The sequence below is a fragment of the Podarcis vaucheri genome, assembly GCF_965113315.1.
Source record: "Podarcis vaucheri genome assembly, chromosome: 8".
In the NCBI taxonomy this organism is placed as follows: domain Eukaryota; kingdom Metazoa; phylum Chordata; class Lepidosauria; order Squamata; family Lacertidae; genus Podarcis; species Podarcis vaucheri.
In genome coordinates this window covers 7,096,056-7,113,209 of record NC_138766.1, presented here as the reverse complement: position 1 = coordinate 7,113,209, position 17,154 = coordinate 7,096,056, and the positions used below count along the sequence as shown (strand labels likewise).

General features: G+C 44.5%; 1 protein-coding gene across 2 annotated transcripts in view; it reads left to right on the top strand.

The window, feature by feature from the left end:
* The first annotated feature begins 1,810 nt into the window (after window positions 1-1,810).
* Window positions 1,811-17,154, top strand: part of DIAPH1 (diaphanous related formin 1) — an 81,549-nt gene continuing 66,205 nt past the window's right edge. Inside the window, exon 1 of one of the 2 annotated variants that reach the window (XM_082234242.1) lies at window positions 1,811-2,191. In XM_082234242.1, the coding sequence (XP_082090368.1) occupies window positions 2,033-2,191 (159 nt within the window). In that variant the 5' untranslated portion in view covers window positions 1,811-2,032. The remainder of the gene's footprint in view (window positions 2,192-17,154) is intronic. The other variant, XM_082234243.1, reaches the window with a different exon arrangement.

The following is a 17,154-nucleotide window of genomic DNA, read 5'->3' as shown; positions in this document are numbered from 1 at the left end:
GAGGAGGGCCTGACTTGAAGATCTCAGCATATGGGCAGGTAACTTATTCTTCAGCAGTTTAGAGCTTTATGAGTCATAACAAGCGCCTTGCATTGTGCATAGATGGACAGCTGCAAAGTCCCAGGCTCTCCAACTAGACCATGTCAACATCCTGCCTGCAGTATTTAAAGCCATCTAGGGGCATAGGGGCAGCTTAAGGAAACTGATACATGATGCAACTGCTGGTTTTGTGGGGGGGGGGAGCTTTGGCTGGAAACCTAAACCAGCCTTGGCCCCATGTCTGACCTGCAGTATTATCCTGGACTATTAAGAGGCATGTTGCATGATAACTCTGTCAGCCGGACTCAGCCTTTTGTTTCCACAAGCAACACTCCGCTGCAGCTCCTCCAGGCTGTATTGGACTCTACTGGCATTAGAATTTGCACAAGCAGAGCTAGATTTAGAAGTTAAAAAGAGCAAGACTCCAGCCCTTTATTGCGGCTGTTTGTTTAGGCATGAACATGCTGCTGCTGCTCTATCCTCAGTGTCACTACACTCCACTCCCCGCCCGCTTTCTCTATTGAATTTACAGGTAGCTGCTTCCTCGGCCCCTGGGGCTGTTTTAAAATGGGTTTTTCCTCTCGGAACCCGGAAATCTCTTTCTGCAATGCCTCACTTTCCTTTCCTTATCTCTGTGGCTTCGGAAGGGAGAGCAGCGGAAGTTCTGCCTCATTACAAAAAATGTCCACCCTAGAGATAGAAAGTGTAGAGGCACCATAGGCTTCAAAGAGATACACATTTCGTCTTTGATGGGGGAAATTCTGTTTTTACATTGTGAAGGCGGAAAACCGCATCTATCATAAAATAGGATAAGGCGAAATGCCGAATTTGAGGGCTGGTTTTGGAAATGCTTTAAACGGTGCCTGGAAAAAACCAAAACCCAATACAATAGCGCAGCTCTGAATGAGCAGCAACGGCTCCCAGCCTCTACTCAGATCTTAGTTTGAGTGAAAAAAAAAAGTTTTAAAACATTTGAAAGGGCATGTCTGATAGGGTTGCCACATTTTGAAGAGCAAAAAAAGACAATATGACGGCCATTGATAGCAAATAAATGCATTTTTTCTCAAATTTTACTCCTGAAAAAGAGGGCGAGTCCTGGAAAAAGAGGACACATGGCAACACTTCTACATGCCTTGACAATAGTCCCCAGGCTTCTGCATGCAACTCGGCAAGGAGTTTTGTGGCAAAATTTTTGACTTTTGCTGCAAGTGATATTTGACTGGAAATAAACTAATCTCAGCCTAACCCCTCCGCCCCCACAATCTGCAACAACGTTAGACAGTAGACAATGTTGTTCAGAGAGTGATAGGAGCTGAAAGAAAGCTTGTTCAAATAAAGTTCTTTGTTTTATAATAATGTGCCGGCGGGGGAGTTTGGTTTTTGTTATTGCTATGCTATATATATAGCGGTATACAAACTTAACAATAATAGTAATATTTTTTTAAGCCACATTTCCGCCCCCACCCTTGGGACCTTTGCTGCCACTTTCTCTTTCTCCAAGTCGCAGAGAACGGCTGGCAGGCGAGGAGAGATAGAAAGAGAGCGCCGAAAGGATCTTGGAAGTTGTTTCTCCGAGCTCACATGCCCCCTTCTATCCCATTTTCCTATCTCTGCGCTCTCCTGGTTTCCCCCGCTGCTGCGGGCGAGGGAGCCGAGGGGGCGTGGCTGCGTCTCACGTGCGACGTCGCCGCCGGCGCGGTGGGCGTGGCGCTGTTTCCTGGGAGGCGGGCCGGCGCGCGGAGCAGCCACTGTGCCGGAGGGCGGAGCCCGGCTGAGGCGGAGCTCGGCAGGCGCGGCTGCCCGGCCGTTGAGAGGTCCCGTCGGGTGGGCGTCGAGCGCCGTGGCTGTCAGGAGCCGCTCGCCCGCCCGCCTCGCTCTGCCGCTCGCTGACTGACTGTCTGACTGACTGAGTGCGCCGGGGGAGGAGAGAGAGCCCAGCTGCCCCCGTCCTGGTCGCGGCGGCGGCGGCGAGGGGCGGACTTCGCGCCCCGCCATGGAGGGCGGCAGCGGCGGCGGCGGCGGGGGACCCTCGCGCGGGACCGGCCGCGAGAGGAAGAAGAGCAAGGTCCCCGCCGACGAGGCCCCCGCGACGGCCGTGCCTGGAGGAGACCCCGGAGGAGGCGGAGGAGGAGGCGGGAAGTCCCGCAAATTCGTGAGTGTCTCCTGAGGGGCCGGGCGGGAGGGAGGGGAAAGGACCTGCCGGGGCCGCACCTGCCCGCCCGGCGGCGTTTCGGAGCCGCGTCCTCTGCCTCGTCCGGGGAAAGGCGGGCAGAAGCGGCCCCGGCCTCCGTCTCCGTCCCGCGCAGGTGTCCCGCCGGCGGCATCTCCCTCAGGCAGCGGGGGGAAGAGGGGGGGGCGTTGGCGGCCCCCGGATGCCGGATCCGTCCCTCTCAGCCCGGCCGGAGCTGGCGGTGCCCGGCAGAAGTTCTCCCTTCCTTCCCTCCGCACGTGCAGGGCTCCCTGCCTGACCCCTCGCCCCCTCGCCCCGCTCCCTTTCCTTTGGGTGCGCGCAGGCGTGCGTGAGAATTAATTGGAAAACAAGAGTGGTCTACCAAAAAACAGGCGGAATAATGAAGCCGTGGCTTCTATACGATAACAAAGCCATGGCTGTAAAACACACGGCAAGTTTTGAAACCAGAATAGAGTAGACTGAGACAGATTTTTTTTCTATAGAAAAAAACAACACCACCTCATGCAGGTTTTCTTAAACACCTGGGTAGTCTTGCTTCTAAATAGGAAGGTCTTCAGCAGACACCAAAAAGAACACAGTAAAGGGCACCTGACCGACACCAATAAGCAATATTTAGGTGCCATTAGTTTCTGTGTGTAGAGGGCTTGGATCAGGAAGAGGGCAGGCTTGATTTTGGATGGGGGGGTTGAGCCATGTTTTTCCATATAGAAGAGACTCCAGTTTCTGATCTCTCCCTCTCCAGTTAAAAGGACCTTGGAGGAGGGAGGGCAGGAGGCTGTGAAAGACCCTCTGCTTTTTAGGCCCTCAGAGCAGCTGCTAATAGGAGGAAAATGCTGGGCTTTTGCCACTACAGGTGAAATTGAAAATAAATGCCCCTCTCCTCCCCACCCTGTCTCCTCCTCCTCCTCTGCCGGGTGCCAGGTGAGCAGTGGCAGATGCGCAGCTACCTTGCCTCATGGGTGGGCTTGCCCTGTGTCCAGGGCCATTATAACATCTGAGCAGATAAGCCAGTGAGATGACAAGGGACAGAAGGTAGAACAAGGAGCAATACTCTTGTAAAAAACCAACAACAAATTTACTTGGGGAATGGAAAGACTTTCAACTAAAAGTGTTCAAGCTCTTTGCTCAGTCATTGGTATCAAGTGAGCAGTCTCATTGCACTTTAGGCAGGATCCTATCATTCTCCCCACTAAGAAAGATGCTGGGGTGTTTGGTTGGTGTAGCAAGCTGACATCTGTGGTGTTACTTATTTTGAACCAGTATTAAGAAGACTCAAGTGACTGAATTTGTGCTTGGTGACTTGAATGTCATGTGGCTCCACATGAGCTACATTTACAGTAAGCGTTGCAACTTTCCGTTTCTCTAGTTTCAGGGCAAATTCTTTGCTTAATAACTGTCTTTTACCTGTTAGAGCCTGGGATGCTTAAGGCCGCAGTGCAGCACACACCTATAGCTTTATTAAATGGGAAGCCTGAAATTTAGGACCCCCTCCAATCTGATGCCAAAGTTCTGTACTTGTTTTGTACCGCAAGTGACATGTTTTGAACCGCCCCCCCCCCAAGCTGAGTAATTGATACTCAAACTGGGGGCCACAAGTATCCCCCCCAAACCCAGTATTGTCTGAGTCACTCCAAACAAGTGCCACAAGCTGACACCTATCTGTGTGAAAGCCCCATTGAGTACAGTGGGATTTGCTTCTGAGTAAAAGCTGCTCTGTAAATGTGCCAATAGGGAGAGAATTGGAATAGTAGTCTCTATGAGATCACAAAGCTGTGCAGAAAACATGGGGGGTGGGGGAAATTCCGCTGTGTATAAATCAAATTGGTTTGTCATGGTAGGTTCTTCAGGACTTCAGAGCAAGAGGAAAGGGTTAAACACACCTCACTGCGCATTGCTGTCCTGAACTTGATTTCCTCTCCTCTCCCTTACAGTTGTGAAAAAGATTCTGGTAACTTGAACTAGCCTCAGTGTAGTTTGGCCCTGAGGCAAAGGTGTACACACATACAAAGGCTTGATTGCAGAAATAGGAGACTTGTAATTCCTTTTTTGCTGAACTAACAGATACACTTTTAAAATTGTATATCGTTGTAGATCATTTTAGTATAACTTTGTGAAAGAATGTCAGAGAAAGCTATCTATCACTCACTGCTTCCTTTGAAGAAGTATGGCTAAACTGGTTTTAGCTTCTCATTTGGTCTATTCTTGAAGAGTTTTGTCACTTCCCCTGTGTTTCGGGGGGGGGGGAATCAAGATTTGATAGTGTTTTGTGCATGTACAGACTTGTGTTTGGTTGAAAACATTCTTAGAAGTATAATTTATGGGTTCAGCAGAGCAGTATTTCTTTTACAAAGCAGCAAAAGGTGGGCAGGAATTTGAGTCAAGTGTGGAAAGCTTCACTACCTTTGGGTATGTCCTGTACTCCTGAGAGGAGTCTTGGTTCAGAAAGAACTCTTGTTCATTCGTCTTGTTTCTATACCACCCTTCCTCCCATACTGGCTCAGGCTAGTCGGCAGTCCCAATCAAATCAAATACAATTAATCACAAAAAGGGAGGGAAAATCTTTTAACCTCTAAAAACTTCATAGCAAAAAATACTTTATCAACCAAGTAAGTTCTATAATCCAGCGGACAAGAGAATAATAATCAACATTAACTTGGAGACTCCAAATAACCTTCGTCCTACAAAAGTATGAGCAAACTGATGTGTGTTCAGGCTGAAAGGTATGTCAACAAGGAGGACAAACATACTTCCATGGGAAGAGAATTCCACAAATGGAGTGCTGCCACATAGAAGACCCTGTCTTGCACCATGCATAATGGGTCGTGCCTGTATATGGTCAGTATTAATGCAGTGCAAAAGCCTCTGATTACTGTGTTGCAACAGGCATGGTTTTAGATATTGTAGTAAGGGAAGTGTTAGGATTGTCACTTTTTAACCTGTTACAGTGGTGCCTCGCAAGACGAAAAGAATCCGTTCTGTGATTCTCTTCGTCTAGCGGTTTTTTCGTCTTGCGAAGCAAGCCCATTGACGGATTAGCGCAATTAGCGGCTTTTAGCGGCTTATCTGCTGATCGGATCAGCTGATAAGCGGCTTAGCGGCTTAGAAAAAGGGGGGGGAGGAAAAAAAAACCAGCAGGAACTCGCAAGACATTGTCGTCTTGCGAAGCAAACCCATAGGAAATTCGTTTTGCGAAGCACCTCCAAAACGGAAAACTCTTTCGTCTAGTGAGTTTTCCGTCTTGCGAGGCATTCGTCTTGCGGGGCACCACTGTAACTAGTGATGTGGATATGTAGCTTGTGGATGTAGCTTTGAGAGGTAAACTACCAGTTTCCGGGATTCTTTAAGGGAAGCCTTAAATGAATGGTGTGGATTTGACCTTGGTGCGACTGTTCAGCTGGTGATATTAAGCCCGTTGCTGGAAACTGGCAAGTTGAATTCCCATTTCTTGAATTCCCATATAATGATAGAAATGGCATAGTATTTAATGAATTTTAATATTTTTAACTATTGTTTTGTTGATGTTTGTGTACAGGCATGGTCCTCACAATAAACGGATTTGTTGTTGTTGTTGTTGTTATAATGATAGAAATAATATTCCTCACTTGCTAGATTATAAGTAGTTTTATAGCAGAGGTGTCTCAGTTAGGACACAGTTAAGAATTTGATGAAAATACAAAGTGGAATATAAATATTGACCTGACTATTTATGTTAAAGTTTAAGCTTTTTATAGGTTTTTTAACTGGGGTGTTTAACTTTCAGTGGTGACTTCTCTTGCTGTCTTTTGTGAATGTGCATAGAGAGCAGCCATAAAATGTATGCTAATTTTTTAATGTGCTTAGGCTCCAGTTTCAAATGTACAAACATGGTGCAGATAGCTTGACGTATTAAAATTGACAGTCACATGGAAAGATGTCACGTATTTATTTCCTATGTGTAATGAGACCATTCTGTAAGGAACTGTTTAAGCGCTTTTAGTTGCAGATTGATTTGCATTTGGTCTGTTTTGTCCTATTCTTGGATAATTTAACAAAAGTTCATATCTGAGGGAAAGGAAGTAAAAGTTCACAATTACATCCGGTTTTTCTCTTTCAGTAATATATTTACAAATTAGGAGAACGATGGAAGCAGTAAAATTTAGAGTTTTCATTTCTAAAAACAATGAAACTAAATTATCAGGTTGTGTGTATTAACTTGGGATATTCAAGATAACGCACATTTAAGAAGAGAAAACTTCAGAATGATGCTAATGGATGTGCATTGGAACAGTCCATCAAATTATACTTTATCTCTAGATGCTTTTGAAATCGATTAGATAAAATGTATGCATGTCCCAAATGCCTTTATTGTACTTGTTCCTATTTTTAAGGGCAGAGCAATTGACTAGGTGATCTTTTGAAGGTTGTGTGCTTTGATGCTTGCATTCATCTGAAAATAGACTAAGCTCAGAAGAAGATGAAAGAACTCTTTGGTAATGTGTAGGAGAAAGCTACATAGTGGGGTTGGTTTTTTCCCATCGTTACAATAATTATTTAAATTTCACTTCTTTCTTAGTTCAGGGTGACCTATGTGGGGCTTTTCCCCATTTACCTTCACTACAGCCCTATAAACTGGTTAGGTGAGGAGAAAACGTCTGGCTTAATGTGGTTTATGGGTCAGTAGTGATTAGAACCCAGACCTTTCCACTTAAAAGCCAACCACCCTATTCACTGCATCATACCTGCCCTCTGTGTGTGTGTGTTGGATTTGATTTAAATCACTAGTCAGTAAGACTTGATTTAAATCTTTCTTCTTTTTCTTTTTTTACAAAAAGACTCATTCTTGCTGGTATAATCTTAATATTTACAACCAGATGAAGGTTTCATTTTTGGAATAATAAATTTTCAGAGTAGTTTTTACAGTTATATAAAAAATTACTGATTTGGTTATACTATTAGAAATACATAGACAGATAATTATGAAATTATTGTGAGGTTTAAGAAGTTAACTGTTTATATTTGGACAATTTTTCTGCTGTACAGTGGTACCTCAGGTTAATAACTTAATTCGTTCTGGAGGTTTGTTCTTAACCTGAAACTGTTCTTAATCTGAAGACCGCTTTAGCTAATGGGGCCTTGCACCGCCGCCACACAATTTCTGTTCTTATCCTGAAGCAAAGTTCTTAACCCAAGGTACTATTTCTGGGTTAGCGGAGACTGTAACCTGAAGCGTCTGTAACCAGAAGTGTCTGTAACCCGAGGTACCACTGTACTTTATTGGAAGGAGAAAAATAATCATTTCCTTAATAACAATTTAAACCTTTTATTTAACTAAAGCAATAACATTATAGCATATGTATTCATGTTTGTTGACTGGTGTGGTTAAACGATTTAACAAAAAACCCCAACTTAGACTGAGTTTTAGCACACATGAAAAACTTAAAACAAATCCTTATTTCCTGATGAATTAGCGTTTGGACTATAACTTAAATAGAAAACTATCTCTAGAAAGATTTTTCCTCCAAAAGCATTTTATTTTAAAAATCTGATTTAAATAAATAAATAACTGATTTTTTGATTTTTCTAAAAAAAAAAAAATCAGCAATTTATATCCACCCTGATTTATATGTCCTGTACACCATGAAAATGCCTTATCCGTAATGCTGTTGGGGGTTAACACAGATAAAGGGGTCAAGTGTAGGAGTTACCACAGACTGACCTGTCTTATCATATTACATCCTTTAACATTTGAAGAGTATCATCTCTTCAGCCTATTATAAACAGACATCAATGGCTGCAGAATACTTGTAGTGATCATCAACAAGTGGAAAAAATGGCACAAGAATCTTTCTGCCTCTCTGTGTTTAACTTCTACCACACACACAGTTGAGGACTGAAATAGATAAGACTTCTATATTAAAAGTGCATATTTCATTACTGGCCAGTAAAAATGTAAAGCTCTGCAAGCAGAAAAGAGCCTCTCATCTTTGTCAGATGTAAAATATTTCTTCTGTGAGTTACCCTAGTTGCTGCAAACTGAGTATTAATAATAGTCACAGTAATATTTTCAAAATACTCACGATATTGTCAACAAAAACAAAGCTTTTGACTGTCTATACATTGGGCCTAAATCACTAGTAGCGTTTGGTGAAATAAATGAATGGAACTTTGGAAGTCAAATGCAATCTGTTCCAGAATGACGTTTGACTTCTGAAACGTTCAAATTCTGAAGCGCGGCTTCCAGTTGGCTGACAGCTAGGCTTTTTGCAGATGGGAAGCCCTGTTGGACGTTCAGGTTCCAAGGAACTTTCGAAAACTGGAACACTTACTTCCGGATTGTCGATGTCTAGAAGCCGAAACATTCGGGAACAGAGTGGTTTGAGAACTGAGGTTCCACTGTATTATCTTATCTTTCTGAGATGTTGCCATGCTGTTAAGGGGAAAGGCTTAAATGAAACTTTGTTTAGAATGCACTGGGGCCCTGTTGATAGGTTTTATATTATTGCTCTTTGCTAAGTGCTTTAATTCTGTTGGAGCCACTCCTAAGAATGAGAGGAGGGAAAGCCTGTTTATACCTGATGGTTCTGAAAGGAGTGTTTGCTTCTGAGGCTAGAAGGGGTGGTCGTGGACAGCCAGGTACATTTGCCCCAGGCCTTGGAGGGCTAAGCTGCTCAGGACCCCCCACCAAAGGCATGCTGCACTTATCCTGTCATGCCAAGAGCAAGACTCCTGTCCCGGGCCTCAGACAAGCTCTGCACAGGCCTGCTAGGAGGTATATGTAGTCCTCATAATTGTCTCACAAAGATGCCTATCTCCAAGTGACCAGCCCTAACCCAGTTTACATTGCCTTAGAGTATTTGAGAGACTCACTAAGCAGTTCTTGGAGAGTGTTATCTCTGCATTAAAACTGTGCTTGCACGTCAGGTAAGTAAAACTGCACATGATTGGGGCAGCAGTTTCTGTGATTGAACATTCTGGGGCTAATGAGCAACTGGGATTTCTTAATTCTTCCTTTTACAGAGTTAGTTAATATAGCCACAATGGAAGGATATGCTGCTTTTATTTTAATAGGGTTTTTAGAGTGCCCAGCTAGATGATAGAAAACAGCTACATTTGTTTATTCACACATCTGTTTCAATCACATATAAAATTGGGTGGTGGTGCTTTACACTTCTGATATCTGAGCTGAACTAGGGAGAATAATTTGTGGAGTGATGGAGTGCTTGGGATGGTAAAGGTAAAAGCTCCCTGGATGGTTATGTCCAGTGAAAGGCAACTATGGAGTGTGGCGCTCATTCCACTTTCTGGCTGAAGGAGCCAGCGTTTATCTGCAGATAGCTTTCTGGGTCATGTGGTCAGCATGACTAAACAGCTTTTGGCGCAACGGGACACAGTGACAGAAGCCAGAGCGCACAGAAATACCTCTTACCTTCCTTCTGCACCAATACCTATTTATCTACTTGCACTGGTGTGATTTTGAACTTCTAGATTGGCAGGAGCTGGGACAGAGCAATGGGAGGTCAACCCGTTGCATAGATTCAAACTGCTGACCTTCCAATCGGCAAGCCCAAGAGGCTCAGTGGTTTACACCACAGTGCCACCCGCATCCTGCTTGGGATGATAAGGCTGGGATAGGGAGGGTACAGCTGCTTTTTATCCGTGTGCCAAAACCTTATGAGTGAGACAGGCATGTGAAGAGCAAACTTGGCTTTTTGCTGGTTGATCCTGGGTACGATTGCAAATGAGGTTCCTTCCTCCACACATTTGATCCAGTAATTGCCTGCTCCTAATTATTGAGTTGCAGTGTTTGGAAACATGTCTTTTCCTTAGCCCTGCAGCAGCTGTCTTTTCAGATGTGATGAACTGTGGTGGATCGGGAGATGAGAGCTGTTCAGGGATCACTAGCAAGAGAAGCATTGATGAGGGACAAGCCTTGTCATTTACACAATACCGTATTTTTCGCCCCATAGGACACACTTTTTCTCCTCCAAAAATGAAGGGGAAATCTGGGTGCGTCCTATGGGGCGAATGCAGGTTTTGGCTGAAGCCTGGAGAGCGAGAGGCATTGGTGCGCACCGACCCCTCTCGCTCTCCAGGCTTCAGGAAGCTATCCGCAAGCCTTGCAAGCCCGGTGGGAGTACTCGCGGGCTCACAAGGCTTGCGGGCAGCAGCCTGCAGCCCCCGCGAGTGTCTGCAAGCCTCCCGCGCCCGGCAGGAGGTCCCACCGGGTGTGTGAGGCTTGGGGCGGCAGCCTGTCGCCCGAAGCACGGGGAGCCCTCCGGAGGGCTTCCCCTGCTTCCAGCAGGTGAGCGCAAGGCTTGGGGCGGCAGCCAGGGCTGGGGGGGGGCGAATAATTTTTTAAAATTCATTCCCCCCCCCCAAAAAAATGAGGTGCGTCCTATGGGCCGGTGCGCCTTATAGGACGAAAAATACGGTAGATCATAGGCAGGCAAAGTAAGGTCCAGGGACCAGATCTGGCCCGATTGCCGCCTTAATCCGGCCCGCGGATGGTCCTGGAATCAGCATGTTTTTACATGAGTAGAATGTGCCCTTTTATTTAAAATGCATCTCTGGGTTATTTGTGGGGCATAGGAATTTGTTCATTCCACACACACACACACACACACACACACATATATATATGAATATATATATATATTTCAGTGTGATGCAAGCAAATTTTGATTCTCCAAGTGTGGCTCAGGGAAATGTTTGAGAGCCCCTGCATGGGATGATTATCTCTTACTTATTTTCTGTGGTGAGGTGCTGCTCCATTGTGAGTGTACTGGCAGGTTTAGGTCTCCTTTGAAGGCAGATGAGATGGAGAACAGGGAAACCTGTCATCCAGCTAGGAGCTCAGAGCCTGGGCAGTAGCTCCTACAGTTGCGGATTCCAGCTGGATCAAGCAGGACTGGTGGGCAGGCTGGAGAAGAAACTTGGCAGCAACTGCAGTGGCTGCAATTGGCAGGGAGCAGTGAAGTGGAAATGTAGAAAAGCAGCCTAATGGTTCCTTTCAGCAATGAGTTGGCCTGACTGAGGGAGTGTGTGAGGCCTAGAAAGGTTTGGAGGTGTGGAACCTTTCCCCCTCACATACACCTGTATTTGGGTGTGGGAGAGGGAGAAGCAGCTGCCCAATCACAGCCATGCTGAATTTGTTTTATATTCTGATTAAAACACATGGATTTGAGGTGGGTACAGTGGTTTATGCTTGCCCTCCAGACCAGGATTGTGAACCATCTTCAAATTGTGGTTTGCAGTCCTGATCTGGAAAGCACATGCAATTAATTGCCAGTTTTGACAAAATAGTTTGCAGTTTGTACTGAAAGGGGAGCAACTATAGTACAGTGGTACCTCGGGTTAAGAACTTAATTCGTTCTGGAGGTCCGTTCTTAACCTGAAACTGTTCTTAACCTGAAGCACCACTTTAGCTAATGGGGCCTCCTGCTGCTGCCATGCCGCCGGAGCATGATTTCTTTTCTCATCCTGAAGCAAAGTCCTTAACTTGAGGTACTATTTCTGGGTTAGCAGAGTCTGTAACCTGAAGCATCTCTAACCTGAAGTGTATGTAACCCGAGGTACCACTGTAATTGAAGAGGGCCACGTGAGAAGGCAGGGGCAGGGGAATTGATGAGCAAAAGGCTTGTTTCCATAGTATGAAATATTTGGGGTTCCAACTGAACCAAGTTAGCATGTATGATAACTACTGGATAGTTCAGTATTGTTTAATTCAGTCTTCAGATTATTATATGCCCTTAATGCTGTGATGTGGTAGGCTTCAAGCACGTTGGCTTTTTTCTTTCTTACGGGGGGCTGGAAGAAGCTGGAAAGTAGGATTGTTGCTTGTGGTATGTCCTTGTGTATGGAATCCTTCTGCTGCCATTTTCTAAATAGACATTGCATCTTTTGTCACATTTTTCTGTTATTGGGTCAGGGTGGCGCAGTGGTCTAAAACCACTGAGCCTCTTGGGCTTGCTGATCGGAAGGTTGGCGGTTTGAATACCCGTGCCGGGGTGAGCTCCCGTTGCTGTGTCCCAGCTCCTGCCAGCCTAGCAGTTTGAAAGCACACCAGTGCAAGTAGATAAAGAGGTACCGCTATGGTGGGAAGGTAAATGGTGTTTCCATGCACTTTGGCACTCGTCACAGTGTTCTGTTGCACTAGAAGCTGTTTAGTCATGCTGGCCACGTGATCCGGAAAGCTTTCTGTGAACAAACACCAGCTCCCTTGGCCTGAAAGCAAGATGAGCGCTACAACCCCATAGTGGCCTATGACTGGATTTAACCATCATTAGGTCCTTTACCTATTACCTATATAGAGAAGATAGTTTGTAAGGCCTGTTAATATTAACAGCTTGATTTTGCACTGCAGCACCTGTGGCTTCTATTTTTGGGGTGGTATTGAATGCTAGTCCTGCTCAGAGTAGACCCATTTACATTAATAGACATGCACTACTTAGGTTTATTCATTTCAGTGGGTCTACTGTGAGTAGAACCAAATTGAATACAACCCATAATTCTGATGTGTTTTTCCTGTTTCCTCTCCTTTTCCTAATAGGCAAAAACTCAGATATGGTCAGGTAACAGCTTTGTGCTCCAGTCCTTAACCCTGGATATTTTGTAGTAATTGTTTGGATATAATTTAAGTCATTTTAATTTTTTTAAAAACATCAAGTGGTACAAGTTAATCAAGATAAGCAGAATGGTCACGTTCATATAATCAAATCCTCACTTAAGCCAGGTCAGGTTTTACTCTCCCCTTTACACGAACAGCAAAATCAAACAGGGAAGTTGCTCTTAACCAAAGCATCCTGTTATAGGCATAGCAGGAAGTATGGTTAATGACTTCAAGACAAGCCTGCAATCAGAAGGCAAATTTAAGCCGTTACTAGGTGACTTGATTTCCAGTAAAGTGGATGGAAGGAAGTTCATGAGAGGAAAACTTTCTTTCCCCTGAAAAGTCTTTCCAGGGCACTGGGAGCCCCTCCTGAACAATTGGGATGGAGCAGGGGAAGCTTCTGGGGTGTGGGAGGGCAGTCACTGGAAATCAGACAACATTATCCCAAATGTGATGGATTCCACTCCTTTCCTAGCAGATCCCTGAACACCATCCTACATTGTTCTGGAGGGCCCTTTGGCAGCCAATGCATTTTGAAGATCTGATAAACAAATAAGCATTGCGTATATTTCCAGTTTCCCCAAGACACCTTTTTAAAGGTGGTTGTTCCAACAGCTTTGACACTTCTGGAAATGTTACATATAAGACCGTGATATGAGAGAGGCTTTCTTGATTCATTTGATTCCAAGTATCAGGAGAGGTATGGTCTGGTGGTGGCACAAGGAATAGTCTGCTTGGCATCAAAGGGGCTTCTGATTTGAACCTCACACATCTGACATCTGTAGTACACTATAAAGTTTGCCATCTCTGTCAGTTTAAATTATAGCCAAGTAGCAAAATTGCTCCAAAAGCATCTCTGATCATTATTTAAATGTTTTAGACTTAATAGAAAAACTGGAAGAATGAGATAGCAATACAGTCATACCTCTCGTTACGTTTGCTTCATGATACGTTTTTTCAGGTTGTGTCACGTGGCAACCCGGAAGTACCAGAAAGGGTTACTTCCCGGGTTTTGCCTCTCTTGCATGCGCAGACGCGCAAAATGACGTCACGTGCATGTGCAGAAGTGGAGAATTGCGACCCACGGGTGCGCAGATGTGGGTTGCGTTTCTTTCACATTGCAAATGGGGCTGTGGAACGGATCCTGTTCGCAACCAGAGGTACCACTGTAATTTCATTGGGAAATGTTTCATTGATGGCTTGGGAGACTTCTCTATCTATAATGCTTCTGCCAGTTTTATTGGAAACATTTAACTAGGTCCCTTCTGGTATGCACTGCCCCCCGCCAATTTAAAAGGCCACGGATTGTTTAATTAGCCGAAGGCCTCGGAGAAGAAGAGTGTTTTTGTCTGGTGCCTAAAGGTGCCAGGCAAGCCTCCTTGAGGAGAGTATTCCACACTTAAACATTTCTTAAATAAACCAGCCACATATATATTTTTATGTTTTTAATTTAGTAATGTTCAGTTTAATTATATATTACAAATATTGCAGCCCCCGCTCACAGATGACTGAGATGTTGTCAGAAATGTTACATGGTTAATCCAGAGCATAACAAGAACAACTAAATGGGAGCAGTTTCTTAATAACATTTACACATTCATTCAGCCCTTCTAAGTTTTCAAAGTGCTTCTCATGGATTATCATCTAGCTGCAATTTTTACAATAACGGTGTGCCCTAAGTTCATATTATCTCCCATATGCCATATGGAGAGGCTGGGAGAGAATAATTTGCCAAAAGCTACTTAGTGAGTTCATGGCAAAGGCAAGATCTGATTTTTATCCACAATGCTGCACCAGCTCCTACTATGATCTACACATTACCCACAAGAAATCAGCATCCTATTACTGTACAGTGATACCTCCGGTTGCAGACGGGATCCACTCCGGAGGTCCGGTCGGATCCTGAGGTTTCCGCAACCTGAGGTCCGCTTCCGCGCATGTGCACACGGCGAAACCCGGTCAAATACTTCTGGGTTTGCCGCTTTCGCATCCTGAAGTTTACGTAACCAGAGGTACTACTGTATTTTTTCATGGAGTTTCAGTTTAAAAATAAAAATAATAAACTGGGTTGTTTTAAACCAAACCACTGTGCACATGGAACGACTCTGTGGTGCAATGGAACATGCCTTCCTTCCCCACCCTGATCTGATTTAGGGAAGTGGGGGCTGCACAGCAAACCAAGTTTCATTGTGCCTGCAGAAGCCACCCCATGCACATAGTGATTTAACTGGATGCAATCCATTGTTCAGTTAGTAATACACATAGATATTATGATGATGATGACTTTGCTTGTTTCAACTTGTATATATTATGCATTTAGTATATTACTAATTGAAATGACTGAAGCACTGCACACATGGAATGACATTTTCTAGGGCAGTGTTTCCCAACCTTTTTTGGGCAAAGGCACACTTGTTTCATGAAAAAAATCTCGAGGCACACCACCATGCCAGATGGGGAAAGGTCACTTTTTACTTATGTAAAAAAAAAAAAAAAAAAAAAAATAGTAACAGCATAGAAGGTAATGGTTAGGCTAGCATCCCTCTTCCAAATATGCTAGGTTTTTATTTGCAGGGACTGTTCTACATGGGAAAGCATTCAGCACTGTCATTCTCCCATCTGCCATCTGAATTGGTACTATTCTGGGTCAACTTACTCTGCTGCATGTGTCGATGAAAATGGCACCAAGTGTGGGGGAGGGGGCAGAACAGGTTTCAGATACAGGATATTAAGCATACACGTACTTCAGATTGAACTGGTTGCTTGCTTTGCAAGTTTTCATTTCCCAAATGACTGCCTTGACAAGCGCAATACCTACCAGGCTCAACGCCGGTCTCGCGCTGCCGCTTCCTGCGCTCTCAAGGACCCGGGAGGAGGAAGGCGTGAAGGCAATCCCGAAGGCGCGAAAACCTCGCGCATGTGCAGGCCTTCCGCCTGCAACAGCCCAGTAGGCCGGCCGAAGCGAGCGGCGATGGGATGTGGGAGGGAGCTCGCTCGCCGCCCCGCGTGTGCCTATGTGGGGCACGTTACAGCCCCGTGACGTCAGCGCCATGCAGGCAGCCAGGCAAGCAGGCAGGCAGACGGCGAGAGCCCCGCGCTGGGCGGCCTCTCCTCGCCGCCGCCCCGCCTCTCGCCGCCCGACTTGCCCGCCTCCCTCCCACGGCACACCAGGCAACGTCTCGCGGCACACTAGTGTGCCGCGGAACACCGGTTGGGAAACACTGTTCTAGGGAAACCTGCCTAAACTTTTTTTGGGTGACTTTTCCTAGTATGCTTGTGTGCATATATTATGTAAGAACATAGTCCTTTAGTGTGCAAAAAATTGCATATTAAGTTTTCAGCACCTTCACTTTTTAAATTTTTTTTAACACTATAAGGAAGTATATGTGGTTGTGGTGTCACATCCCTAAAAATATTTTCATTACATCAAGTATGAGTTTTTCCTCTCATCAAATTATTTTAGTTCAAATATTTTTGGCTATTGAGAAAGTTTTCTTGGCTATTATAAAAGCTTTCCTTTTAATTTAAAAGAAGTATTTCAGGTATCTGCTGAAAAACTCATAAAACCAATATTCAAGTGCAGTAATAGGATAGCACTTGCTACTTCTTTTGTCTGGATTACTAAACAAGCAGCACTCTTAGGACCAAACACCTAGCCTTCCAAGCAATATCTGTACAACATAGCCTTTGTACAGCACAGCCATTGACTCCTCTTGCTTGTCGCTTGCCCCAGATTCTTCCAAACCAAGTGAAATAAATGCTTGAAAACATGCATGCACCCACATAATTAACATGTGAAACGACTGAGGTTTTGAATGATGTATTAAGATTATAGATTCATCCTGGAAATGTAAATCCATTTGTTTTCTGAAGATCAAAACTGATTTCTGATATAACACTTTGTTAGGAGATTCCCAGTAAATATGAAACAGCTTCACTCCAATATTCCATAATATCTAACAGATGTTTTTCATTGTTGTGTAAATTCTGTTTAACCAAATATCATTTAAACATAATAATATGCAAACCTTTCCTTAATGTTTATTTTATGGTGTCAAATTAGGTACAGTTTGCCAAAACCAACTCCATATGCTATTTGATACAAACCTTACAAAATCTCTTTCCTGTTTCTCTTGATAAATCCTAGGTTTTTATCTAGATATTTCCTTAAAACTTGCCCAACAGCGCTTTTGAGGTGTTAAAATCAACCAATAAGAATCTGTTTTGTCTTGTAGCAGACCAAGCATTCTTAATAGTGTATCTATTTCAGGTTCATTATGCCATATGCTAATTTTTATCATGCACCTTCCCTGTCTCAGGACCCTGGACCTAGATG